The sequence below is a fragment of the Centrocercus urophasianus genome, unplaced genomic scaffold (genome assembly GCF_019232065.1).
Source record: "Centrocercus urophasianus isolate 14NV4802_14NV808 unplaced genomic scaffold, USGS_Curo_1.0 seq_23, whole genome shotgun sequence".
NCBI lineage: Eukaryota > Metazoa > Chordata > Aves > Galliformes > Phasianidae > Centrocercus > Centrocercus urophasianus.
The window spans coordinates 18369519-18397115 of record NW_024884789.1 but is presented as its reverse complement, the minus strand read 5'-3'; the positions used below and the strand labels follow the sequence as shown (position 1 = coordinate 18397115).

The 27597-nt window shown below is 49.2% G+C and overlaps 2 protein-coding genes across 12 annotated transcripts in view; one reads left to right on the top strand and one right to left on the bottom strand.

Moving 5' to 3' along the window:
• MYO9A (myosin IXA) overlaps positions 1 to 23026 on the bottom strand; it is a 163305-nt gene extending 140279 nt beyond the window's left edge. For 6 of the 8 annotated variants that reach the window (XM_042824155.1, XM_042824163.1, XM_042824159.1 and 3 more), the window contains exon 1: positions 22958 to 23026. The gene's annotated coding sequence lies outside the window, so the exon portion shown is untranslated. Of the gene's footprint in view, positions 1 to 10579; positions 10673 to 12273; positions 12295 to 22957 lie in introns of those variants that run through there. The other 2 variants (XM_042824157.1, XM_042824156.1) reach the window with 2 other exon arrangements.
• A 156-nt stretch (positions 23027 to 23182) lies between these two features.
• Positions 23183 to 26354, top strand: SENP8 (SUMO peptidase family member, NEDD8 specific). 4 transcript variants are annotated; one of them, XM_042824447.1, is made up of 3 exons: positions 23213 to 23227; positions 23482 to 23617; positions 24093 to 26354. In XM_042824447.1, the coding sequence occupies exon 3, from the start codon at positions 24136 to 24138 to the stop codon at positions 24772 to 24774; it is 639 nt and encodes a 212-aa protein (XP_042680381.1). In that variant the 5' UTR covers positions 23213 to 23227; positions 23482 to 23617; positions 24093 to 24135; the 3' UTR covers positions 24775 to 26354. The 4 variants fall into 4 exon arrangements, with proteins under 4 accessions (XP_042680380.1, XP_042680381.1, XP_042680382.1 ...); XM_042824446.1 differs by lacking the exon at positions 23482 to 23617 and having other exon boundaries at positions 23183 to 23227; XM_042824448.1 differs by lacking the exons at positions 23213 to 23227; positions 23482 to 23617 and adding an exon at positions 23360 to 23455.
• The last annotated feature ends 1243 nt before the right edge of the window (positions 26355 to 27597 follow it).

The following is a 27597-nucleotide window of genomic DNA, read 5'->3' as shown; positions in this document are numbered from 1 at the left end:
CAGCAGAGGAGGCTGCACACTTCACCCAGAACAAATACCTGAAATAAGAGCTGGGCAAAGATGAGGCATGCCTGTCCAGGAGCTATAAATCTCATACAAATGCATTACAGTAGAAGCTAAATGTCAATGCAACGCTACATTAGAACATTTCACAACGTAACTGAATTAACTAGTAGGGGGAAAAAAACCTACAGATTGCTGTGTGCTAGTTTCAAGAAGTAATTTACCATTCTTGAACAGCATCATCGTGATAACTTGAGGCTCGGGATGTTTGTTTTTTTCCCCAACAGATCTTAAGGACGTTGGTGTCATCTGGCAGAAGGTAACACAACCTGAGCGCAGGGCCAAGCTGAAGCGCAGTAGGGCTGGAAAGCTGTAACTTCATGACTGATGGTCTCACCCCTTATGTTGCAGAGCGTGAAGGACGGCAACCAGCGGTGAAAAAGGGATGGTTTTACAGCTTCTTCACAGAAAACTTTTTATCTATCAACCTTATTCAATAAAATACTGCAGCGTTCCTAACTCAATTTTACTACGCTGCACAAAAATTACTACCCATCTGATCCCAGAGACTCCTCAATTCAGAAACCTTGAGCTTGCTCTTCTGTAAAGGAGACATTTCCAACTCTCCTACTGATAGAATACATCTTGCTAATGCCTACTCCAAGATTAGAACCAAAGATAAAGTGCAACTCTCATGGAGTTTAAGCCACTTTCTTTTTTTTTTAAACATTTTAGGTAAAACATACCTTTCAATAAACAGAAGTTTAAACATCTAGAGCTTAAAAAAAAAAAAACAAACCCACAACCCTTTCCTGCTCCATCTGTCTCTGATTTGAGCCGTGGGCGCTCAGAGGCACCAAAGACCTTCAGCTTAAGCCATCAGCAAATCCCAGCGGCTGCCGCCGCATTTACTTTCCCTCCTCTCCAAGCACTCTTGCAAATGTCATTTCCAAGCAGCAGTTTCTTCTGCTCTAACTTTCACTTCCGAAATACAAATCAACAAGGCTTGGACACCATCCATCCAGGTTCTTTCCAAATCCTCCAATGCATTTCCATAGCACTATGAATGCAGGCAGCCCCCAGCTGAGCGCCTGCGCTCTGCCTTCCTGTTTGCCACTTCTGCTCGTTCCACCTTCCCGTCCGCAATCTGCCGATGAAATCATTTCCCAAAAGACAATAATCTCTTCTGCAGCAAATGAAAGTCAGCCCTCAGCAGCAGTAACCGCAGCCTGGCCAGAAGACAACCAGCTGCTCCTGGCTGGACTGAAAGTTTGCATTACGCGAGAGACAGCACCGCGCGTTGTCCCAACACATCCGTCCCATTTGGAGCCCAGCAGCTCAGTGCATGGCAGCCAGCAGCTGCAGCGTAAGAACCAAGAGGAAAATCACTTGCTATTTCTTAACGTTACCATGATCGTTGACCAAACAAAGCAGAGCACACTTTAAAGAGTGGGACGTCAAAGGAGGTCCTTCAAGTCCTCCTCCTTCCTCACCACCACCAAAACGCAGAAGTTTTAGAAGCACTGCCTATTGTAAAGCATTCAGAAACATGCCACCAGGAGAAGGAATATTAAACTGCCAGGTCTGCTCAGCTACCTCAAAACAAACAAGCAGGGTGAATCATATTTTAAAGAAGACTTCCAGCAACTAGTGCAAGAAAAACCCCAGATCTCTGAAGGCATTATTCAGAAAAAAAAAATACTCATCCCACATACGGTTATAATTTACAAGCTAGGGCACAGATAGATTGGTGCATTTCAGCTAACCACAAAACAATGTATTCAATCTCAGAATTAAACTGTCACTGAAGTGCCATAACACAAGAGGGGCTTTGAAACGTGGAGATGAGCACTGTGAACGCACCGGGACACAAAACTACAAACAAAACCTTCTCCCAACACAAGCACTGAAAACACCTTGAATTATAGATGACAGCCTCACTAAAAATAGTTATTGCCAGACACCTCAGAACACAAGCTTTGGAGTTCTTTGAGAACATTAATATCTAAAGAAAGAATAAAAGGGGAGAGATAGCCAAGTATTTAATAATGCATAGCATCTGCCTGTTGCAGAGGTGGTGCTATTCCGGGGAATTAGTGCTACCTTTAATGAACAGAGGCACACAGGTGATGGTAGCACTGAGAAAGTTTCCACCTCTGCTGCCTGTCTACACACAGAGTGAAAATACAGCTGCCTGTTGAGAAGTGGATGTGACAGACTGATGCATGGGAAGACAGGCTCCTCCAAGCGTGCGCACTCCGGGCGATGCCAGCAGACAGCAGATGAACTCCTTGGTGCTGAGGCACAGCAAGCTAAGAGACAGCGAAAGCTGATAGGGAACAAGAAAACAGAAACGAGCCTCGTGATCAACAACACACCTAGGGATGTCACCGAGCAGCCTGCACACAGCTGCTGCTGCAGATCACGGGCAGGAACAAGTGCTGACCACTGCTCTCCTCGTCTCCAAAACAACCCTGCATCTATCCACATCTGGCCAGCGGGAGATCTGCACAGAGACTGCACAATCCTGATGTGGCCAACCGCCCGCGAGCCCACAGAAAAGGCTCACTTAATTAAGAGTTCTAATTAGCTAGGTTGTTACACTCAGCAAGATAGGAAGTACTAAGGCTCACTGCTTATTTGTTTGGTTAAAACCAAAGCATCAGAACATCACAGAGAAAGACTTTATTCTAAAAAAATGAGCAGGAAAAGGAAAAATTCCTACATGTGCGTGGTGTTTGTTTTGAGAGGCGAAGTGCTACGGATGGCCTGTCAGAGATCAGCCACAGCATCCAAACAAAACACTGCGAGCTCTGCAAGGCAAACCCACGGCCAAGCGAGGAGGGGAGTTTGCAGTGGGAACTCCGAGGCCTGGTCGAGCTGCAGCTCAGCCTCTCCTCGAGGTTATCAAGTTACTGCTTTCTGAGATGGAAAAGATAGGCTGCAGGAATTCAGCAGGACTGGTACCAGGGAGCTGATGCATCCATCAGTGAAGCAACACGATAGAAATCACCTTCTCAAAGAAAAAAGCCACAAATGATCAAGTATCTACAGCAAAGGTTGTAACACAGCCATCATAAAATGTGTATTTTAGGATGCAAGCCCTCTGGCTTGTTCCAGACTGGGAGGTTTATTGGCATTCACACACCTTTTGCTAATGATACATCACTGAGAAACGTTAGGAAGAAAAAGTATCCGGACCTCCTCCTTCTGGGCAACAGCCACAAACAGCGCCTGGCTCAGCTCGTAAGCCCATCTCTGCACTTGGAGATCAGCGTCTGCCTTAAACGGCCAAGCTGGGGCTCAGCAGAAGTGATGCCAGCAGTGGAATGCAGCTAACGAATAAATAAAACTCAGAAGTACATTCTGGGCTCTGGAAAAATCACTAAATCCAGTGAGGTAAGAATAAAGCTGATCAAGGTAACGACCCCAGTCTCACCACGTTCTCTGAAAAATAATAGCATCTGAACAAACCCTCTCTCACGCGGAAGCTGCAGAACTGTTGCTTGATCTCCAGAGAAACCAAAAAATGGCAACAATCACAAGTTGGCAATGGACTGATTTCCATGCTTCAGTAGGCACAAATTGAACTGAGCGTATTCAATTGAAACCGGCACAAACTATTCGCTTTCTCCTCTCAGCCTGACTGTTGTAAGCTTCCACGTGTCGTCCCGGTCTTCAGAAAGCTATTTTTCATCCAGAATAAGAGGGCACAAGGGAGGTGGGAGGGTAGCAACTACTTCTTTCCATTGGAAGGCATACTTTTTTCATTAGAATAGAGCAACATTAAAAACCACAGCAGAAGATATGCTTTTCCACCCCAGCTCACTCCATCCAGTAACAGAACAGATTCATCCTCGGCCAGAAACGTGAAATCCTGACCTGATCTATCCTTAAAAAGGGCATTAAAGCAAATGGAAAACAGAGCACATGGCTCACGCAGCCTGCGCCACGAAAGGTCAAGCATTCTCAGATGGCTTCAGAAATTAGATGAGACTGCAAGAGAAGAGTATCCAAATGTCGAAGATAACCCCACATCCTGGGCAGAAACACCACGGGGACAAGGAGCTGTGCACAGCGAGCTCTGCAGAAGGGTTTCTTGGACATCTGCTCATGCATTTACCACCCAGAGGCTCCCAAAGCCGCTTCAACGGCGGCACTTGTCCTAATTGCAGCCGGGGGATAATCGCGCTTATCCCGCACCGTTAGCTGCTCTGGGGGTGCCAAACACAGGACAAAGCTCTCTTCCACCTTGCAGATCTCGCTTCTCTTTGAAATTTGCAATGGATACAAAGCTCCCCCGAGGACATTTTGGTTTTGAACGTTTCAAAATCACCCACTGACTGCTACCTCTGGCTGTCGCACATACGTATTTGCTTACACCAGTTAGTAAAAGACTATCGCAGATTTGTTAAGTTAACGGCTGCTTATAAAAACATGCCTTCAAGATTGTTGAGCTTACTTTTCTGATTTATTAGGACTTCTAAATCAGGCAGCAACTAGATAGCATCCATAAATTTCTAAATTACTCATCAAACTTGTTACCTGGCCCCCAAAAGCGAGCCCACAAAGCCAAGCAAAAAACGCAGCGCATCTTCTCCAAGTTGGATTCCTCAGCCATGAGCAAAGCCTTGAGCAAACACAGCAAAGTGCCACTGTGCCCTTGGAAGGGGACCGGATGCAACCAAGGTCAACTGTGTGTTATCTGAAGAAACTGAAACGCGATGCTGATGGCACTCAAGCCAGGAAAAGCCTGGCTCAGGTAACACAGCTGGCTGCATGGCCACCTTTTATTTACAAGAAGGACAACTGAGAAGGGAACCACAGGCACTCCATGCAAACCAGATGTAAGCGGTGTTCCATCACCACCTAGAAACAAAAACAATTTCCTCTGATACCAGAACCTCAGCTATGAGAGTTAAACATGGGTCCAGAAAGAGAAGCCATCCTTTTTGCACAGCTCTTTCCCCAGTACCACCGGACCTCAATGCAAAAACACCTTATAAGATCTTACGGAAGTGAGGCCACTTACTTTCCTCACTTAAGTCACCTAGATTTGTATTCAGTATGTTAAACTTTCACCCAAATAACTTCAGCCATACATCTCTCCCACTCGAGGAACTCATTTTGCAATACTCACCCACCCAACCACATCAGCGGACCCGGCAGCTTCACCTGTGGCACGCAGCAGTCAGGTGAGAAGGACCTGAGCATTTACATAAACCAATTGAACCCAACGCTTCCAGATTACGACCAATCATTCAACTGGCACGAGGCCAAGAGAGCTCTCCATCAGAGAAAGAGGTCGGCGAAATCCAATAACAAGTATTTAAAAAGACAAGTAAACAACATTAGTTCGATTTTCTGGCCGGGAGGCACGGCGAGTTCATTATGAAACGGGGAAGGGGGGTGGAGGGGTGACCCAGCAATAAACTAAAATAAAAATCAGCAGATTTAATCCATGGGGTGGGTTTTTCTCCCCGATTACTTGCACACCATTACCCTGGCAGAATTAGAAGCATTAGCACAGCGGCGCTGGCCACAACAGGCAGCTGCCTGAGGCAGCAAGCCCTGCTTTCTCCTGCGGCCGCTCTGTGTGCTGCGGCAGCGCCGGGTCGGGCAGGAGCAGCAGATGCTACCTCTCACTTCTAATCAGAAGCACAGAGACATGGCACTCGTCAGACGTGCCGGCTCCCAAGGCGAGCTGCCATCACGGATCCTCCGGACGTGCGGGAAGAAAGCGCAGGTGTGCTGTTACTCCTGCTACAAATTTAAAGGAAGCATCCAGCAGGGAAATGCAGACACAAGGGTCAGCCTCGCGGTAAGATTTTTAGGACTCGGCTCATCACACCAAGAAACGGGGCAGGAATAACAAGAGGCATCCATTTCCTATTAGCACAAATGCACTGGCAGAAAAGGGACGAGCGAAAGCCAAGTTGCCGCTAATGAATTCACATTGTTTGGAGGACTGAAATAGATCCCATCATTTCTTTACCAGTATGAGAGATAAAAAGGACAATATCAAAAGTTCTCCTATCTGTTCGTAAGCAATAAGCTTCACGGAGCTTTCTCACCCCTCTCCATGAGATGACACCCCACCTCTGCCACATGCACAGCGACGCAGCCCCAGATTTGGATCAGAAACCTGAGATTTCGCTGACTTCTCAGAAAAGCGATACGCACTGCTCCTGCCATTCTGAAGGGCCTGAGCACTTCCAGCAGCACTGCCTCGACCTTCTCTAACAAAGGTGATGCAGGTTTCCATGCTTGGACTCGTCCCGAAAGTCACTCTGAACACAAAACGCCTTTTATCCAGCTTAGCATTATTGCCCTCTGCACCTCAACTGCAGGCAGAAAGAGGGATCAGGAGCCTCGCACCCATTTAAGGGCATCACCATCTTTAAGCTGCCAGCACTTGGCATCCGACGCGCACGGAAAACCATTTGGCATTTGATTATTCTAATTGCCTTCAGCAGAAACAGAGGCTGACACAAGTCCCATCGATCTGCCACTTTCCCCAATCCCTTCCAATAAAGTCTGCAGTGAAACTCCTCTTTGGCATGACCGAAGGCAGCGCCATTAACCCGAACTTTTAAAGGGTAATCAGGTTTGACAAGCCGCAAGTTTTAACAGAATGATGGCTGGGGGTTTTTTCTTGCCTGGTTAAACATGTTTCTCTAAAACAGAGGTGGCTTTTTTGTTTGGTTTCAAAAGCAGTTAAATGTAAGGCCAACTTAGCTTCAGTAACAAGGATCTGAAGAGCCAGACACCAACAAAGCACAGAGAGCTGCCTGATTGGGATGCACTGCTCAGACCCTGGGATGTGGATTGCCCTTTTCCTTTCAGCTTCTGCTACCAGCACCCAATTCTCCCAATATTTTGCCAACTGCTCTTTCAGACATCCTACATTTAATCAGCTTACTCAAATAATCACGTTCTGAAATAAACATCAGTCCCTTCTTCAGCCTGAGGACAACCTGTCTGCCTCCAGCACCACTTCCGAGATAGGAGAAATCACATCCCTCCCACATGAGATCGTGCTTTCTCCAAGCACGTAACTAAATTTTGCAATTTCCATTTCCAGTTAACTACAACAACTTTACAAAATCATTCTGGAATCTTTTAAAAACCAAGCAGTGTGTGGCCTCAACCACCCCCCAGCCCCCCAAAATGTGAAGTTTTCCATTGTAAACTGAATGAAATCCAGCAGCTATGCCTTGCTGCAGCAAATGCCCTCAGCAGCACAGGGGAGACCCAGCCTTTTCCAATCCCTGAGATAGCCCTGATCCTTGAAACTCACTGCAATACTCCAGCTATCACCTGAGATCCTCTATTTGCAATAATTACCATCATAAGAACTGAGGCTCAGAAGTTGTTCATCAAGAAAGGTCAGGTTAGTGGAGTAAGGGGGGGGCAAAGGAAGGCCTGGTGCCCAAAGCGTCATCTTTCCTCTAAAAGAGAATAGGAGGTGGAAAACTCAAAGAAAAAGCAAACATCTCACTTGATGCTTCTCTGAGGACCTCTCACCTCTGTCACCTGAAAACCAGAAAACGTGCTGGTGCTGTGAGGTAAAATAAAGAATATAAGCATTGTAATTATCTGTCCAGGGTGTCCCAGAGAGCATATGGAAATGAAACTGCCTTATATCTATTACCTTTGCTATGTGATGAGATCAACAGAAGGAAGTGTGAAAAAACGTTTAAAAATATGTTCAGTGTGGGATCACAGAACTGAAGCACATTCATCACCAGGGTAATGTAATGACACTAGGAAATGAGCTAAGTGAATTTAAGATTGAAGTCTCTTTTTTTTTTTTTTTCCTGAAGTGCATCTGTTTGGCTCATATCAACCTGAACCTCACCATTTAGCTGGTTTTCATCTCACATATATGCATGCAAAAGATGCAAGAACATAAATCAAAACGGCTTCTTCGACAGGCACTCATGAAAAACATGCCTGTGCTTTTCTTTTTGCAGCCCTGCTGAATAATCTGGATCCCAGCAGGTCCCAGCTGCAGCTCTCCATGTCAGTGGGCAGTGGATGAAATCTCACTTGAAGCTGACCCTTGCTTGTTTTGTTTGTCAGGACAAATGAAAGCAGCTGCTTTTTCACCCAGGTGGATGAGAGACACTGGAGTACACCCACAAGGACAGCAGGCTCCTGCAGAGAATGCAGCATCCCCCCGGAGTGGGATCTCCTGGGATCACACAGCAGCTCCTACAGCGGTTGCTTTCTACGATCAGAAACGAGGACAGCAAACCACAGTGGGCTCGCTGTGAGGCCAGCTACAGACCAACAAGCTGAGCACATTTCTAGGTATTCCCAGCAAAGATTTAAAGTGACGTCAACAGGCATCACCAGCTCAATTTCAAGGTGGATGGCACAGGCAGAATGCAGCTCAAGGAGGAACAAGAAGATGCTGGGCAGCTTTAGTCCTACCACTTCTGTGGGCAGACATCCTCAGGAGCACCGGGGAGATGAAAACCAGGCAAAAGCCCTGGCACAAAAGAAGCTTTCACAATTAGTACAAGGTTTTTGTTTTCATGCATAACTAAAAGAATCCTGAAGTACTTCCACTTCAAATCACCCAAGCTGATGACTGCTTTGTACAACAAGCCACCATCTCCATTCGCCAAGGATGCCACCACAGCACAATGGATGCCACCACAGCACAATGTGCTGATCTGGTTACTGATTTCACCAAACTACACGCTCTGCTACATCACTTTCCTTACGCTTTCAGTTCTCTTACATCTCCGAGGTTACGTAGGTTCATCAGCCCTGCATCACATCCTGAGCAAAACACCAGCACGAGCCAACAGAAAGAACCAAGACATTAAGGACTCGAGCCCAAGTGATGGCACTAGGACATTTAAAGTACGAATGAGGAGAAATGTAAAACTGATAAGGCTATTTTGGCAAGGGAGAATATTAAAAAAAATTCAAAAAGAAGGAAAAAAATAAACACCATGGCTTCATGGGTTGAGTTACTGCGGTTAGAAAGAGAGAATAAGAGGGAGCTTTCCAAGGGAAGCCCTGGCGCTGCTTTGAAAAGGACTGCCCTGTGCCACAAAGCTTGGATAAGAGCTGTATCAAGAAGAAACCTCATCTGCCTGAACTGCCTGTGCCTCAGCAGAGCTCTCTCCAACCAGCTGCAGGATCATCTCTGGAAGCAATTTTCTCTCTCTTTCCCTCACCAAACAAACTCACATCACGACCTTCAGCATCCTGGTAGCACTGCACCTCACTGGTGCTCAGGCATATCCAGGCTCAGGCTGTACGATGGACAAGTGTTTCACGTGCAGTGACAACAAACTGCTGGTGCCCCCCACCATCCTCCTCCTCAGCAGGTTGCTGGGCTGCGGAGGCAGGAATGAACGAGCTGTGCATATTTCAGACACGCTGCTGGAAAGCTCAGGCTGACGTGGAGCTGCCCGCAAACACTGGATTCTTTATGCATTTTCTGCATGCATGTCGTAGGCAGCACCAGAAATACCGTACATATGGAAAAGTGGGGAAAATATTTCACTTGTGTGATATAGAAGGGCTCTCGGTGCCATCCAGCCAAATCTGGCTTGGCTTGGGGCAGGAGAGCTCGCTCTGCGATAGGGGCAATTCAGGAACACAGATAAGTTTGTTCTCTGTGGATAAATAACCTGTGCTCAAGCTCAGCCACTGTATCTCGGTGAAGGATAAAGACCTTGGTGGTAACACGCTAATATTTGTCTACTCGCTTATCAGACAGGAGCCTTATTACCAAGGCTAATTGAGGTAGAGATTAGATTTCACGTGTGAAGGAGCAGACAATAGCATCAGATATTCTTTGAATGCCAGTAAATAAGATAAACGCTGTGAGTTTTCCCCTTAACAATGCCTCCAAAGAGCAATGAAAGGACACAGCAGAGCAGGCAGACAGACAGACCACCAGAACAACCTGAATGCACCCCAGTGATTTCCATGTCTCCAGTACTCACATCTACTCTAACTTCCTCTTAGCGCTGCCAAGCCACGCACATTATTAGCGTGTCATGTTTCTTCTGTTAAGAAGCTGCAGTGCTTTCTTTTATCCTCACCTCCTCGTGCATACGTCCAAGCAGCTACAAGTAGGTCAAGCCTTAATACCGAGGTCTTAAAATTCTTCTGCTTGGAGGCAAAGAGCTGAAAATGGCCGTTCCCCTGCCCGCGGCCCCCCCCCCCCCCGAGATGAGACTACAGCCTTCCCTTAAGCCCAACTCCTGTTCTTGCACGAGCAGTGCATTACATGTGGAGCCCTGAGACACGCTCAGCCTTCACCGCTTCCTGTCCAGAGCGTGAGGCTGAACGCAGAGCAGGAAGGAGAAGCCCCAGTGTGAGTTCCCAGGGCATAAAAAGGGTCCCTGCAACAACGAACAACCTGCGCGGTGAAATCGCCGTGGTCTCCCTGACCCCGTACACAGTTCCCTAAAACAAGAAGGATTCTCAGCGGATTTCATTTGGTTTTGCTTTCCTAAGCAAACAGTGAAAACCATCCCAGTACCTCCAAATGAATTAAGCAGCCAATAAATCAAGAGAACAAAAGCACTTCGTTTTGGCTCACCTTCCGCCAAAGCTCAATGCCCCCACTGCAGCAACACGAAGGAGAGCAGAAGTTGCTCGCGGTCCCAAACCGCTGTCGTGCTCAACTGTGCCATCCCAGCCCTAGAAAAGGAAAAAGCTAATCCTCCTCAACACTTTATCATATTTCATTGCATAGACATCACCTCACTCTTCTCAGCCAGCAGCAACTACAAATAGCCTACAGGAAGCCACTAATTTCCTGAAAAGAGGGTTAACTCAGAATCATTGGAAACAGAGAAAACTGAAGCTGCTTCTAACACTTTGACAAGGCTAAGCATGTCATGGGAGGAAAAAAGGTTGATCAATCACGGTGCTGAGCCTGACCAGAGATCTGCAATCATACAAAATTAAAGAAGACCCCAGTTCATCCACATCATTAGCACAGACCTAGCAAAGCACTACAAGTATCTTCTCCAGCACACACGCCAACTGAAAGGCACAGTGCGTGCTCGGGTACAGTTTTAAAGTAGAACTGCCTAAAGATTGCCCAAAAATCTCAGTCACAGGGAGGAACAGAACTATTTTGAAATTCTGAGCACCTCACAAATGAGAACATCTTGTGATGAAATGCTCTCCCCTAAACTATTACTTCAGCAGCTGAATAGTAGGAGAACCACAGAAATAACATTTGACTTCTCACTTGACCCTGCTTCCAGGAAAGCACACGCTTTGTCACTGCAGATCTTCAAACACCACCAAGTTTATACTGCATTCTGTGCTAACAGTGTAAAAATACCACTGCTCAGGAGCTCAGCAATGCGGAGGGATCTCTCTTGCTTGTTCAAACACTTATCAGCAGTTGTGCTGACAGACCAGAGGCACGTGGAAAAGAACTTCAGTGCTGTTGCTGCCAATCACTGTGTTGCTCCTTGCAGAAAAACAAACCTACGTTAAAAGGTGATGCTTTAATGACTCGGCAAAAAAATTGGTTTTAAAATGTCCCGATTGCCCCAGAACAATGGAGCACAACACCAAGAGGCAACACAAAGCACAACACGCATGCACCATCCGAAAAAGATACGAAAAAGTCATGCATATACCTGTAATTATAATAGCAGCCCTCCAAAAGTGCAGGGATTTCACACTATCAGAAGCAGGAGGAGCAGGTGATGCACAAACACAGCCCTCCCAAGCAGCTCTGCACTGTGGACTCTGTCACACAGGGGAAACAGTCAAGATGTGGGCGAAGGAAAGAAATGCGTGTGCGATGCAGCAGCAGCAGAGGAATCAGAACGATCCTGCAGTTAAAATGCCACTTGAAAAATCAAAATTGAGAGGGCTAACCTGACAGAAACAGAAAAAAATACAGGTCTTGCTGGTAAGGAGGATCAGCACAGACTGGGTTTTAGAGCTAAGATACCACCTCATAGTGTCAACGCTTAAAACCCCATCTATTTCTTGGGTTCGTTTGTTTGTTGTTTTTTTCCCATTAGCACACAAAATAGTGAAGATAAATGCTTTTCCCTTTCATCCACACTTGTAGAACTCCTGCCTCAAGTGCTAACCTCAGCTGCAGGAGTAGCTTCCCTCTGATCACAGCAATCTTAGCCCGTCTCAACTTGACAGAAAGCTGCAGCAAAAATATGTTTGTGTTGGTTTTTATTATGACTGCATCACTCTTTGCTTGCAACCTAATACATTCTTACTGCATTCATTTTACATTTTTATCCGCACCTTTAAGGCTCTTCCTCTTGTATAACTTGAGATCACTATCAAGAGGGTGACTCCTCTGCCAGCTCAGGATGCCAATCTCCATTTCCAACCCATTAAGAAGAAAACAGCAGCCGCTTTCATCGTTTTCCAAGAGTCTCCCTTCACACATCCAGAGAAGCAGCTTCTAAACATTTATGCATCCTTTCCACATTCTCTCAAGCTTTTCCCTTCTTTGCATAACACCTACAAAACAGAATCCCACAGTGAGGGCTGGAGGTGTGCCGAGACCCCGCGCCAACCCAGAGCCGCCTGCTGCTGTTTCACTGCTCTCCTGACAGCTCCTGTGGATGCACCCGAAGTGATGAAGCTGTTTGCAGTAGGTACTGTCTTTCTTCTGTAAGAGCCCCTGGGATGTAACTGGCCCCAGCTGCATCTTTCCCTGGTGGCATCATGGTTAAACTCCTCCTGGTGGAGCTGCTCACACTTTCGAGCTGTCTTGTAGGGATAAATAAGCTAATAAAAAAAGCACATCTTGTTCGGAAAGTTCAAAGCAATCTTGGTTTTATCTGTAATGAGAGAAGCATCTCTACTTTTAGTTTGACCAGAAGGAGAGAATGGGAGAACCTCTGCTGTTATTGTGATCTTGATGAGAGTGTACCTCTAACCGTGCCTTTGGGAATCACAGAATCACAGAATTGTAGGGGTTGGAAGGGACCTCCAGAGATCATCAAGTCCAACCCCCCAAAGGCAATAAAAAAGGCAAAGGCCAAAGGGAAAAGGCAATAAAAAATACCATTTTTTACCTGACACACTAAGCTCAGAAATTGAACTGAAACCCTAAACACGAGCTCTACAAACACAAGAAACTAGAAGCAGAAAAGCTCTTCCTGTCTGTGATGCCCTCACAGACCTCAGCGGTGCTCCTCCAACCCGCCCCAGGTGGGCAGGATGCTCCGGACAAGACGTGCCTCTCTCAGAGATGCCAGGAGAAGCCCTTCTCCACCTGGAGACAAATTACCAAGAGTTTATCAAGAATTTCCCTAAGAGACGAACTCATCCTGCACATGAAAGGTTCCAGGACAAGAAAAACAGCCCCTGCTCAAGGAAAAGTCCTGGTTAACTCCGGTTTGAAAGCACGGCTGGTGCTTTGATGCGCTGCCAGCAGTCGCCTCCAGCAAGGAAGCCTGGGATGAGTCACAGCACCAGCAGAAGGAACTTGCCAATCTGGATTGAAAAGCAGGAACAGAACTTTGCATTTTCTCCCCGCTTTTCCTCCTCACTCTGCCATATTCATTCCTGCACAGTAATTCTGAGTAATTGCATGCTTCAGACCAGCAAAAGAAAGAAACACACCGCAGAGGCGAGGAGGGTCTGCCAAGCAGCACTTTTTTTTTTTTCCTAAAAGGAGAAAAATTGAGACAAAAGCGTGTTAACTGAAGAGGTTTCACCAACTTGTACGAATTCCAGTCTGCATAGGGGTTTATTGCATTCCACACCTGCAGAACTACAAGCCAAAAGCTCACACTGCTTCTGCATCACCTCTTTAAATATTATTTCCCCTAATCTAAATTAGTTCTAACATAAAACCAGAAAGAAGCTACTGAATCTCAAAGACAACCTCAAGAAAAAGCAGCGCAGCCCCAGCCTGCTCTCAGAGTAGGGACAAAACACGTCCCAGATTGATCCATTTTCCATTCACAGAAAACACATGGCTGAAAGTAGTCCTTTTTCTATCTGAAATACTGCATCTTAGGCTGAAAACCTTCACGCAGTTCTTTTATCACACCCCCCATTACTCATCGGTTGAGGGCAACGCATTTCCTTGCCTCATTCAAACCACTGTCCCAAGCTACTGCTACTCAAAACCCTACTGAAGGAACAGCAGTGCTATCTACCTCAGCTCCACTTGGCAGCGCTGGTAACAGAACTACTAATTCAACATGTTCCCTACTCACAAACTCAACCAAAATTGCAAATATCGTCTGCTGTAGTTGCTGACATGACTCCAGAAGAGCATCTGAAATCTCACTCCGTGTGTCTTTATTGTTTTATCTATCCAGCTGAACTAGTAATTTAAAGGAAACTGTGCTGGATGCTCTAATTGACCCTGTTCCCTTCCTTCCCCAGTCTGTCTCTATAATTAGCCCTTTTCCAGCTTAGCCTAGCAAACAGCAACAAGACCTTGTGCAGGCACACCCTGCAGACCACAGCAACTGGCTCACATTGTTTGACCAGATCAGCATGCATACCAGCTACTTGGAGACAAAAAAAGGTGGAAAAAAACCCGAAAAACAGCAAGAATGAATACACCTCCATCACCTTCCAGCATGACATGTGCCAGCAAACCCAAAGAACTCCACCCGCAATGTTCATCTGTGGGGCATCCCTTCTACAAACGCGAGCCAAAGCAATACAGAACCTGCTCACCTCAAGGTAATACCCAGTTGCACAACTGCCACTGAAATCACATACATATGACACGCAGTGCTTCATACTTGAACACACGTGAAGTGCAGAGAATGATGCAGCTATGCATCCACCAAGGCACTGGGAGAACCCACACCTTATTTGCTTGAGGAATTGGAAGGCACGTAGAGAATGAGGAAGGAAAAACAAAACATTTTTTAAAAATAGTCTTATCAGCAACCAAGGAGTATTTACTTCCCCCCTTGCTGCTACAATAGGCTGACCAATGTTTTCTTTATGTTCAGGTAGCTCAGCAAAGAGCTAACTCAGCTTGCTGCTCCCATCTTCGCACTGGACTCAATCCCTCTGCCATCATTCTGCACACAGAATGCACCACAGGGCACTCTGTCTCACAGAGCTTTCTGAAGATGCATTAGCAGCACTGCCTACTTGCTGTGTAATGGCAGCTGAGACTGAAATTCTCCTCTTCAAATTCATCAGCACATAAGCTAAATATTTATTATTCTAGCATCTCAGAGCTGTAGCACACAAATATGCATACTTCCATAATTACCCCACAGCACTCACTCGCTTCAAAATGAGGTTTTTAGCACTGTGAAACATGAAGATTGCACAGAGTGGAATCCTAAAGGACTGCCAGTGGAAAAAGCCCCACACTGCCCAGACTCAGGCTCGCCCCGCGCCATGAAAACCTTTATAATTACATGTCACAGCTCAATTTTCACAGGGCGAGAGCCAGGACCCAGCTACTTCTCCCTGTGATCAAACAAGACATGCCTCTAAGTACGTATTAATTCCATCTCAAGTGGGAAGATTCTCACCTTTGTCTCTCTCCCGCTTCAGAAGTCTCTGTGCTTGTAACTCTGCATTCTTGGTCTGCAAATCTGCCAATCTCATACCTTAACATAAAAAGGCCCAACACAGCCTTGGCTATAAATGAACACAGGGGTGAGGGAGGATGGAGGGATAGGGATGGTGGGAGAAGGACAAGACCTCGCTGCAGCCTTCCAGTACCTAAAAGGAGCCTACAAACAGGAGGGGAGTCAATACAAGGGTAGATAATGGCAGGACAAGGGGAAATGGTTTTAAGTTGAGGGAGGGAAGATTGAGGTTGAATACTGGAGGGGAATTCACCAAGAGAGTGGTGAGGTGCTGGAACAGCTGCCCAGAGAGGCTGTGGAAGCCCCATCCCTGGAGGTGTTCAAGGCCAGTTTGAATGGGGCCCTGGGCAGCCTGGGCTGGTATTAGATGTGGAGGTTGGTGGCCCTGCATGTGGCAGGGGATTGCAGCTGACGACCCTTGAGGTCCCTTACAACCCAAGCCATTCTATGATTCTATGAAAAGAACTCCTTATTCAATGAAAGCATATGCTCAGCGCCATCCTAAAACCAACTCCAACATCCCCATGCAGCTGAAAATGATGTTTTTACAATGGAAACTGGTATGACTTCACTGCAATGGTCACTCCTCCTGCTCATCCTGCAGCATCCTGTCGGACACATCATGTCTCCAGACATCAAGAAGCTCGAGGGCCCTGAGAAAAGGTCGTACCAAGATGTAGAAAAGCGTATTCTGCAAGAAGGAATTCTGACATTAAGAAAATTAAATAGTAGCTGACAGGAGTGTCGTTAATAACAGCGGGATCTAAAGCTGTAATGATCCTTCACCCAAGGAAAATTGTTCACGTTTTTTGAATACTTGTCCCCCCCACCCCCGAACAGCATACCTGCAAGAAAAGCACATATCCTAATGCCCCCAGAGGGCCTGCACAGGAGAGAAAGTCATCCCAGATCAAAAGTCTCCAAAAGCTTTTCGAGTCCCTACTCAAATAGATTCAACTCATAAAGCACACAGAAAAACTGCACCCAAAACACTTTAAATCCATGTCTACGTGTTGAGTTTTAATTTCAAAAGCCCCTTTTTTATTTGAATGAAGAAGCGCTCTTTCAAGGATTTCACTTTTACTAGAAATAAACATAATGCAAGAGACAAGATTGCAATCTTCCCACCAAGCATCAGACACAGAGCTACTTTCAACTTGAGGCTTAGAAGAGTTTTTTGTGTATAATTGAAAGCTGTCCATATTCAGCACCATTGCTCCCATCAGGGCCATCCTTCACACAACAACAGCTGCACAAAACCTCTCCCTCAGCTTTAATCCCAACTTCCACAGGTTCCTGGACAAACCAAACACAAGAGCAGCGTCAGGACTTACATGCAAGGAGGGCAGCAGCACTGATGAGCAGCAAACTGTAACAAAGCACAAAAACCCCAACAGCCGAGCGGCTCTGCAACAGATGATGCTCTTTCTTTCCCTGCTCCAGTTTTCAGCTCATCTTTCTTTTCAGTAAAGACACAAAACAATGAATTCTTAGCACTACAAGAAGGTACGCTCTTCACTGGTCCTTTTTTTGTCCTCTATTCTGTTGCTCTTCCTCCATTCACAGGAGATGTTCTATTTATTTTCCCTCTGTTTATCGCATTGCTCACGGCAGCTGAATAGCGATGGCACTGGAGAGGTATTTAAATGAAATAAATGGTGGCAGAGGGATGGGAACAGAACGTGAGCTCATATGCATACAGTGAATCTGAGCTCAGAAACAATACTTTCAAAGGCAAGCTTTTTGTTCCCATTTTGTAATTAAAAAGGGATTTGAGCGTGAGACAACACACACAGATGCACAGCACTTCTACAGAGTGGTAGGGGGAAGCAATGGGCAATCACTGCAAGTAATCCTGCTTGGTAATTTATTGCCTAGAGCTACAATTACAGTCCTGCATGAAGAAATAATACTGCTGAAGGTTAATAAATTCCTTAACCAAATCACAGTGAGCTCAGAGATGTGTTTGGAGCAGCACCACCATCAGCCTTGAGACAGGCCCTGCGTTGCAGGGAATTTTACAATTGCCTCAAGTTGAACGAGATGAGGGAAGCACAGTCAGCAGAAAAAGTTATTTCTGGTTCAGAAAATCCTACCTACAGACTCCTCAAATTGCTTTGGATAGTTGATTGTGCCTGTGATTTAGCCAGAATCTGAAGGTTCTGCACCAGCATTAAGTTCCCAACTAGCAGCTTTCCACCTTCAGCTGGCAAGGAAACCCCCACGTTCCCCAGCAAAAAACGAACTGGCCTCAACCTGACCTATTTCAAGCATTTCTGGCTCTTCCTACACACCCGCACTGAGCCCAGCCACAGAAAGCCTATACAGAACAAACCCTTTTTTCAGGGACTTGTCTGCAGCAAGCAAACGTGACCTGACCTCTGCTCCGCACCGCCCTGCTATCTCCGAGCGAACCTGCGAGGCACGGGGAAGCATCTCTGGCTGCGATTATCCGAGGCGATGGCCGTGGTGAACCGCTCTGCTCCCCTGACACAAAATGCAAGCGTGTGCCTGTAGGGATTATTGGTGCAACAGTCTCCCCATAAAGCGCGGCAGGATGAGCACGGCACGCATGCTCTTGTTGCTGGCTGCCGTGTTTCACCTCGCTGCAGGATGGCCCGAATCCAGAGCCAGCTGCCTCTGCTGCATCCTCCTCCGGCTTCAGCAAGCCCTGAGCCAGCACTATCTTTATTCCCCGATGAAAATGAACAGAGTAACAATGGTCCTGCGTTTAAATGACGTCTGCCAAAATCCCTCTTCAAACAGGAGCTGTTCAGCTCTCCTCACCACCGGGAGCAGCAACAGAACAACGTAATTGCCCTCTGCTCGTTGACTGATTGGCAAACTGAGGAACGCACATGCACAGCTTTTAATTCCTCAGAGAAACCCCCAAAAGGATAATTTACAAACAGAACCTCATTCTTCCAACAGCACGAATTCCAAAGCCTTAAAAAGTTGCTTCACACCCTTTTAATCAAGCACTACATTTCTAATGGTCTATTGCATTTGATGGTTGGGTTTGGTTTTTTGTTGTTTTTTGTTGGTTTTTTTTTTTTTTTTGCACCTAATGGGACAGCATTCCACAACAATTAAATCATTTAGTAATTCCTTCCAGGGGAGGTTGTTGTCCTACACACCCAACAAGCACAAACCAATGTACTCGTTCCTTACCTCAGACAAGTCTTGCAAAACTAAAAATGTCAGTGTTACTGAGGGTTGTATTCCAGGCTACACACCTACAGAAAAACAGCAGGCTCACGGAAGTCGTCTAAAGTAAATATTTTAAGTTAACTGTTCTAAGTTCATCACTCGAAACAAAACCAACATGTAGATGTGGAATACAATAAAAGAATTCTTGGCCATCTATCAGAAAGATTCACGACGTGGGTTGGCGTGGTGCATTTTTTTCCATGCAAGAATTTTTCAAAGATGGGTCAGACACACTGCTGCCATTAGCACTGACACGTGGTGCCTGGGACCATGCTTCTTTCTAAAGGCCATTCAGCACAACCAATGGAATACAGCCGTGAGAATTTCAATGAGAAGCCAGGACGGATGCTGTCAGATGACCTGTGGCTGTCAGATTACCTGTGCTTGACAGATAGAAGCACAGACTGCAAACAGGCATCCAGAGGAGGAGCGACTCTACAGTGTGCACGAGGTTGTTTTGCAGTGCGCCAGATGTGATTCAAGGTGAGAAATCAGCAGTGAGATTCATAACTGACAGAGAAGTCCATAGATATTTCTCTTTGCTGTTGTTGCTGTTTTTAACATGAGTAAAGGCTTTCTCATCTAGCAGCACTCGTCCCATTTCATTTCAAAGGCTTCGCTCAGGCTGTCGGTCACAAAAGCAGAATGAAAACCAGAAAATGCAAGTGCACAAGTTGCCACTAATCCCCTTGCAACCCACCAGGCGGCACGTGAGCCAGCAGCGGTGCCCCACAGCCACTGCATGTCCCACCCCAAAGCCTAGCACGCTTCATCAAAAGGGCCTGGCCTGATGATTCACGACAGCCTTCAAGGGGAAACCAAAGGAACCCAGGAAACTTGGAGCCAATTCTCACTTGGAGGCTTTTCCTCCCTAGCGGAAGATGGGCTTGGCACAAGGCCCAGCCCCACCTATGGCAAAGCTAGGTGCTTCGCAGGGCCCTTAGAACACCCTAAAAGCAACTGACAACAGACACCACCAGGTTGCTGAGCAAGTCAGTACCAGAGAGCTGATCCAGCTGAGAGCGATCTCCTTTCCCTCGGCCATTAACTGCAGCCTGCTCAGATCTGCTTTCAGCAGAAGCTGGCAGCTGGATCGGCTTAATGGCATCAGGACAGCGTGGTGCCAGCGTGACGGACCTGCGGGCACCGAGGGGAACCGTGTGCTCTCATTGAAGCTTCCCGACCAAGGCCAGGGATAACCCCGCTCTCCTCAGACACTTCATCCGAATCGTGGAGCCCAGAGGGTCATTTCCCTGACCAATGCAAACCAGCAACTGCATGAGCAGGATTTTGGAGCAGCGGCTTCACTGTGAAGGACAACATCTAGAAAGAGCAATACACAATTGGGCGGCATCGAGCTTGCGGTTTAAACACAAAAAGCATTTCTCACAGTTCTCGCTCACACGTAAGAGCTTTCCATAGGTACCTGCTACGTGATTCCTCCCTGCGGACAGCTAACAGAGCTGGCATTTGAAGACAGAGCAATCAGTTCAGTGCTAAAGACTACTTTCTGCCAGGAGACATTCTCTTTTGGAACGTTTTCTGAGGATGTGCGGTTTGCTGAGCTCACTTTTAGATTTTTGACTTCCCACGTACAAAGGTTGAAGCAATCCCACAAGCAAGAAACGTAACACCGTGATGCTCAGCCTGCCAAACACAGCAACAAGACAATACTGAGTCCAGCAGAGAAAACGAAGCCTATAGCATTTCCCTTTTTTATCTTCTGCATCATCGTCTGTCAGGAGTCTCGCAGTTTACACAGCTCAGTCTCGGACACCTGTGCTTTCGATCACCTACCCAAGTCTACAGACAAGTTTTACAAGCAGCCAAACAAACATCCACGGTCGCAGCCCCAGTGGGGACACAGCGGCGATGTTCTGCATTCCCCCTCACAGCCATCGCAGCCGCCGAACCTGAGAGCGCAGCACAGCGTCTGCAAACGCCAACACGTAGCAGGAAGTGCAAGCAACCCGCGGGCTGCTCCTCGGAGCCAGGAGCCTTCCAGACACAGGCAAAATTCTCTTATTATCCTGCTCTTGCCTGAAGGAATGCTTGAGAAAGTATCAAATTTGCAAACTTTAAGCCACGTTTACTTTCAGAAAAGAGAGAAACCCCGTTTGCTTAAGAGGGAGTTAGGCAAATGTAGGCACGCAGGACCGCAGCCTGAGAAAATCAGGCAGCTCTTTTAAACCTCCACAATAAGAGCTCCTGACACCGACTCCTGCATGCAGCCCTGCCCCACCAGCAGCACTACTCACTGCTGTCGGCCCGACAGTGGGCAGCCCAGCCCTCTGAGCAGCTCCTGGGCTCCTGCTGCAGCCAGCAGCCCTCCTGCAGCACTCGGTTCATGACAGTGCTGCTCGAGGGCTTCACATGCAGAAGGAGCTGCGATTCTGAGTTAGTTATAAAAGAGCTGGGAGCAGGAATCTACAAATCCCATCAGACCAGCTAGGATGCTTCCACAGCAAGGCTCGACAATGCTCCTTCCCCCTGAGAAATGTACATTTACAGCAATTACACCCAACGGTTTGAACAAGTATTAGACCTTGCCAGAAGTCATCCTCCTAACCAGACACGCGTTTTTTGCTGTGCCCACTGAGAAAACACCACTCCAAACCTGACAAATGGCTTTCGGATTGCACTCGCTGCAATGCTTTTCTAACACCTGGCAGCTACAACTTCAGGAAGATGGGGTGGTCTCAGAGCTGCAAGGGCTGGCCCTGCTCCTCAGTGGGTGCGGTGCCAGGCAGTGGGAGCAATGCAGGGGATGAGAAGTGGTGCTTCCCTGTGCTCACAGCACTCCCCCTGTTGACTCCCTGGTGAGTTGGAGGATCCCTGCCGGGATCCCTGGGAGCTGGAGACCATCCCTGGGGAAATCAACGGGCAGGCAATGAGGAGCACCAGTGCAGCCGTACCTCGAAATGGGCAGCGCTGAGGCTGCACAGGTAACCCCGGGTTTCATGTTTCCCAGGCGCCTGACCTCGCATGCTTAACATTCTCAGAGGTTTTCTTGCAAAAGGGCTGAACGCTCACCAAAATGGCCACGATAACGATAACTCAGGAAGATGACATTTAGGTGCTCGGCAGAACGCGAGAGATGGAAGCTCAGTTTCAGCGTGAGAGATGGCAGCTGAGGCCACCACGGACTGGCACGGAACACGGGCGCAGTGCCTGCCCACGGGCTGTTAATCCAACACCCCATCCTCACCACTGCACTGCCAGCATCGCACTGAGCCCACTGACCAGTGTGACGGGCCGTGCGTCACACTGCTCGGTTCTGCCAGGTTCTGCCAGCCCCATCCAGCCCACACCAAAGCCTCGCAGACCGATAGAGAAAAGCAGGGCCAGGAGCGAGGAGAGGCAAGGCAAAGCTCTGCCACTGCCGCTATGGGATGTGGCTCCCACCGCCTGCTCTGTGCTGTCAGCTCCCTGCCAGTGACACCTGCGAAGCACAGCGCCGGGCAGGGACAGCGGGGATTGCTGGTGGGAGGGAGCGTTCCGTTCCTCCCGGATTTTGGAAAATTCCAGAAAGAGACGGTGCCCGGAGTGCCTCCAAAAAGTGGGGGGGGGGGCAGAGGGTGACACGGGGATGGGAGAACGGGGATGGAAAGGGCCGCACAGGGCGGGTACCGAGATAAAGGGCTGCTGACAGACGGAGGGGCAAAGAGGGGAGGATGCAAAAGGCACGGGGGGAATACAGACACGAGGGGAAATAAAGAGACGGGAGAGAATATAGACACGGGGGTGGGGGGGACAGAGGGCTAAACAGAGGAGGCACGAGGCTGAACAGAGGAGGTATACGGACACAGGGGTGAAGGCAAGGGCCGCACGCAGAAGGCAGAGGGCCGCACACGGACGCGCGGTGCAGATGCAGGGACGCACCGCAGCCCCGGGGCCGCCCGCAGTCCCCGCCCGGCGCAGCGCTGTGCGGCTCGGACCGAGCAGGGGCAGGACGGGGGCGCGGAGCCGCGGTGTTCGGAGCGGGGCCGCCGCCCGCCGCGACGCGGCCGTTCCCCGCGGCGGACACGGAGCGCCTCGCCCGGCTCTCGGCGCAGATGGCGGCTGTCAGCCCGCGGGGACCGCTCCCCAACGCCCCCCGCTCGCAACAAAGGCCGCGCCGGGGCGGGGGTACCGCAGTGCCCCCCTCAGCCCTCTCTCCTCTGCAGCCCTCAGCGCTCGGTGCTCACCTGGTCCCGGCGCGCGCCGCGGGTGGGATCGGGCAGCAGGGCGGGGGGTTGAGGGGGGGCGCCTTGCGTCGCCCGCCCGCTGCCCGCGCGCCGCTCTGAGGCGCGCGCCGCCACGGGGAGGGAGGGGGGAGCGCGGGGAGGGGGAGGAGTCGGCCCCGCCCCGCCCCGCCCCGCCCCGCCCCGCCTTGCCGCGCCCCGCCCGGCTCGCGTTACGACACCCCGGCGCGCTGCTTTACGGCGGCGCCCGGCGACCGGGCGATGAGGCGGCAGGTGAGGAGCGGCGCGCTGAAGGGCGCGGGGCGGCGGGCGTTGAGGGAACGGCGGGCAGCGCGGGACGGGCGGCGCGGGGCCTCGTGCGGCCGCGAGGGCCCGGCCTCAGCCTTCCGCCCGGCCGCTCCGGCGCGTCCTGCCGTTGGAAACGAAGGCGGCAGGAAGGCGGTGTGAGGCTTGCTTGTAAGGCAGAACTGCGTCATGTGCCACACGGGGCCGGGACGTCTGGTGAGCTGCGCCCTTCCCTCTTGCAGATCGCCACATCACAGCACGCTTGGGCAACGTGATTTCTAATTAAAATCCAGGAAGCTTACAGTGACCGGCAGAACGCTTACCTTTGGCGGGCCTTGCTTTGGTGACGGATATCTGGTGGACTTTCCTGCCTCGCTGGTACGCGAATTAGCGAAATCCCACGCAGGAAGCAGAGGGAATTGCCCCGGCGGCCCCCGCAGCGCAGAGCTGCTGTCCGTCACCCTGCGTGCTTCCTTCCCTTTACTCACCGCCGCACCTCTCATCCTGCACCAGCCCTCGTGGCCAGCCCTCGGGAAGCTCTCACAGACAGCGGGGCTGCAGGGTCACAGTGACTGCCACACTGTGCTGCGCCGCTAACCAGAATTGCTCTGAGATCGCCCAAGGGCGAAGATTGCTGCCGTGAAATCGGTGCTGTCCCACAGCCCGGCTCGGCCTGTCACACAGCGCGCCTCTCAGCTCTCATCTGGCAGATGCTGCCCATGTTGATCCTTCAAATTCTGCTCTGGGAGACTCGCTGTGCTGCTGGCTGCCTGCTGAGGAGGAACGTGGGATGTTTGTTGTCTCCTGTCAAAGGTAGTTGTGTAATTCCTCTTCTACCCTTTCTGTCTTCCAGCTTTTGAAGTTTCCTGGAGCACAGCGGCCCCACCGGGTGCAGGATGGACCCTGTGGTTCTCAGCTACATGGACAGCTTGCTGAGGCAGTCAGACGTTGCCCTGCTGGATCCTCCGAACTGGCTCAACGATCACATCATCGGCTTTGCCTTTGAGTACTTTGCCAGCGACCAGTTCCAAGAATTTAGCGATCAGATTTGCTTTATCAGCCCCGAAGTGGCTCAGTTCATCAAATGTGCCCTTAGTCAGGAAGAAATAGCCATATTCCTTCAGCCGCTGGACCTGCTCCACAAGAAGCTGGTGTTCCTGCCCATCAACGATAACTCCAACCAGGCGGCAGGAGGCACCCACTGGAGCTTACTGGTTTACTTCAGGGACAAAAAGTGCTTCGCCCATTACGATTCCCACAGCAAGTGCAACTCTGTCCATGCCAAGCAAGTGGCAGGGAAACTGGAGGCCTTCCTGGGGAAAAGAGGAGGCAAAGCAACCTTCGTGGAGGAGAAGGCGCCGGCCCAGCAGAACAGCTATGACTGCGGGATGTATGTGATCTGCAACACCGAGGCTCTGTGCCAAGGGTACTTCAGGGAACAGCAAGAGCCTCTGCTACAGCTCCTCACCCCTTCCTACATCACACAGAAGAGAAGCGAGTGGAAAGCTCTCATTACCAAGCTCGCACAGAAGTGATCTGGGTGCTCTCAAGTCACCGCTCTCAGTGCCTGAGGGAGGTGCCCACGCTCAGGATTTTTCCCCTCAAGAAGAATGTAACTCCTTCAGCACGGTCCCAACCCACAGTGCCCTCCTCACAAAGCCTTAGTCTCCTCTGAAAGTCACCGGCCTTTCAGCTTCCCACCAATGAAGTCACTTGGCTTTCAAAAAAATCTCCCTGTCCGTGCTGATTTTTACACTCGTTGCTGTGGCAAAATGGGGTGCTAAAGAGACTTCTCCACCTCTGCCCAGCAAGCGACTCACCCTCATTAGGTGGCTTTAATTAGCTGGGGGCATTGCTGCTCCTGCCTGGTTTAGCAATGCCTGTTAAAACCAAGCACAGAATGCTTTATTGTGGACAGCCCTCATCTGCACCTCCAGCTCTGGGTGTTTGCAGCAGCAGTGCTGGAGTTCCCCCAAACACTTGACAGTGGAGATGTGTCCAGTGGTCAGACTCAAATGGAAATGCTGCAGTAAATTGCAAAATGGGGCAAAAATCGGTGTTCTACAGATAGCTGCTCCTTGCCTGTATGAAAGTATCTCTATTTTTTTTCTTCCTTTTTTTTTTCCTCCTTTTCCACCCCTGCTTGCTCTGATTACAAATTAAAGCCTGGCTCTGAGCTGCTGGAAGATGAATAGGTGAATAGAAAGCTGAGAAAACAACTCCTAGGAAAGAAAGCTTAATTGAAATGGAAAGTGACGCTCTGTCTTTGAAGTCTTATTTTTTTCTTCATGATTTTAGGTCATCTCCATTCTGGGGGAGGGTGCTGCACCATTCCCCAACCCTCATTATCATTTGCTGTGCTTTCTGTAGCACAAAAACAGTTTTTGTATTACCCCAATTTAAAACAAACAAACAAGCAAAAACACGAAAAACAAGGACAACAAAGGGGCAGAATTTGAGGTACAAAAGCCAAAGATAACAATCTCCTTGAAGTTCAAGATGTTGGTCCCTAGTACCCTTCTGGCCACACTCAGAACACATGGGTGCCAACTGGATCGAGGAAATCCAGGTTAAAAACAACCCTCAAAAAGGCAGAGGAGTTCCTTTAACCTGCACCTCCCCACGCACCCCATTTGAGCACCAGCACAGCACGGCGATGGCCAGCTGTAGAGTGGGGCATAAATGTCTTCAGCTCCCCTTGTTTTTAACAAAGGTAAGTAGGTGCAGCCTGACAGACTGCTCCAAACACACAAACGCAGAGCGGGGCTCCGAGTCGTTGCCACATTGAGCAGCCGGCAGCGTGCGGCTTTCCTCCCTGGAAAATCACCTCCACTGCTCGGATGGATCCAAAAACCCCAAAGCGGCACCAAGTCCCTCGCTGAGGGAATTTCCTTTGGAGCACAGGTCCTACGTGGCCCAGCCAGCGCCGTTCCCCAGCTGTGACACCGCTGAGACGTTGCAGATGAGCTGTGCTTAATGCCAACAAATACTTGTGTCTGGTGCGGTGGCGTTAACTCCCCGACTGTACTCAAGCGGGAGGAGTGGATGAAGGAATAAAACTCCTGGGTCCCTTCTTTCTTGGGGGAACCACAAATAAAACTTAAAGTAAACCCGACGCTTGACTGAGTTGTGGTACTTATGCCAGCACCCAGCGGCACGGCTGTCCCACCACGTGTTCCTGTGCACCATACTGGGGGCTTTGACTTGCTGCTGGAGTCCTCCTCTTCCCAGGCACTGCTAAAGCAAAGTGGCACTGCAGCAAGCACAGGAACTGCGTGGTGTGATCGAAGCATTGCTTTAGAGGGGGATTGAGAGCAGAGTGGGCGGAGTGGAGGCTGTGAGCAGGCACTGCTAGGGGAAATGAGGACAGGAGGTGATGGGAGAGAGGCTCCTGGACAGCCTGTCTGAAGGCTGTGACACACAGCTGCCTCCCAAGCCGCCTCTGTCCTGTAAGGAGGGCAGGGCTGGTGGAAATGGCCAAGCTGCCAAGGAGGGTTGGTGCACCCTGAGCTTTTACGTGGTGTTTCTTTACATAAAGAAAAGCAAATAGGACCATCCTGGGCGTCATCAAGAGCAAACAGGCACAGAGCAGGCAGGCAAACACCTGGAGAAGGAAACAACCAGCTTCCAGCAGGACGGAGCCCAGGCCTTGGGGAACAGCACCCCAACCTGGGGGAATGAGGAGCCTACAGGTGGTACTGCAGTGCAAACACCGAGCTGGGCACACAAGATGAAATAATAGCAAACATCTAAAACTCATTTTCGGGCAACGAGCAACATTGAGAGGTCAAGCACCAACATCTTTTAATTAGAGAAATCCTAAACCTTCCCAGCAAAGCTGTATGGAAGACTGTAGAAACAAGGAGAGGCCAATTTCCAGTGCTGGGACACGGAAGAAATTTCCACAGAGCCTTGGGAGGGTTATGCTTGAAGTGCCCACGTGCACAGCTTCCCTCACCATCGCATGAGCACACGTGTGCTGCTGCACTGTGTTTGCAGAGCGGGCAGAGCCCTGCAGCTCCGGCTGGGAGCCTCACCTTCGGGGCTGGGAAACAACGCAACCCAAAACGTGGGTTTGCTTTTTGCTTAGCAGCACTGAGAGATGGTTACGTACTTCCTACTTTGCTCTTCTTCTACCCAAGACAAAACCATTTGCCTTGAGTTCGGTCCCCAAACACACTCCCCGCTGAGCTAAAATCAGCCAGAACTGCACAGATACAAGGAAGTAATCCCAAGGAGAGCTCAGCTCTGCACGGAGAACCACTTTGAGTCGCTGAAACAATCACCCTAGAACGGAGCTTGATGAGGTGTCATCCCTCTTTGTTCCCTTCGTACTGCATCCCGAAAACGTGCACCAG

Coding starts and splice junctions, on each gene's coding strand:
- SENP8 (XM_042824446.1), top strand. CDS start 24,136: ATGGACCCTGTGGTTCTCAGCTACATGGACAGCTTGCTGAGGCAGTCA.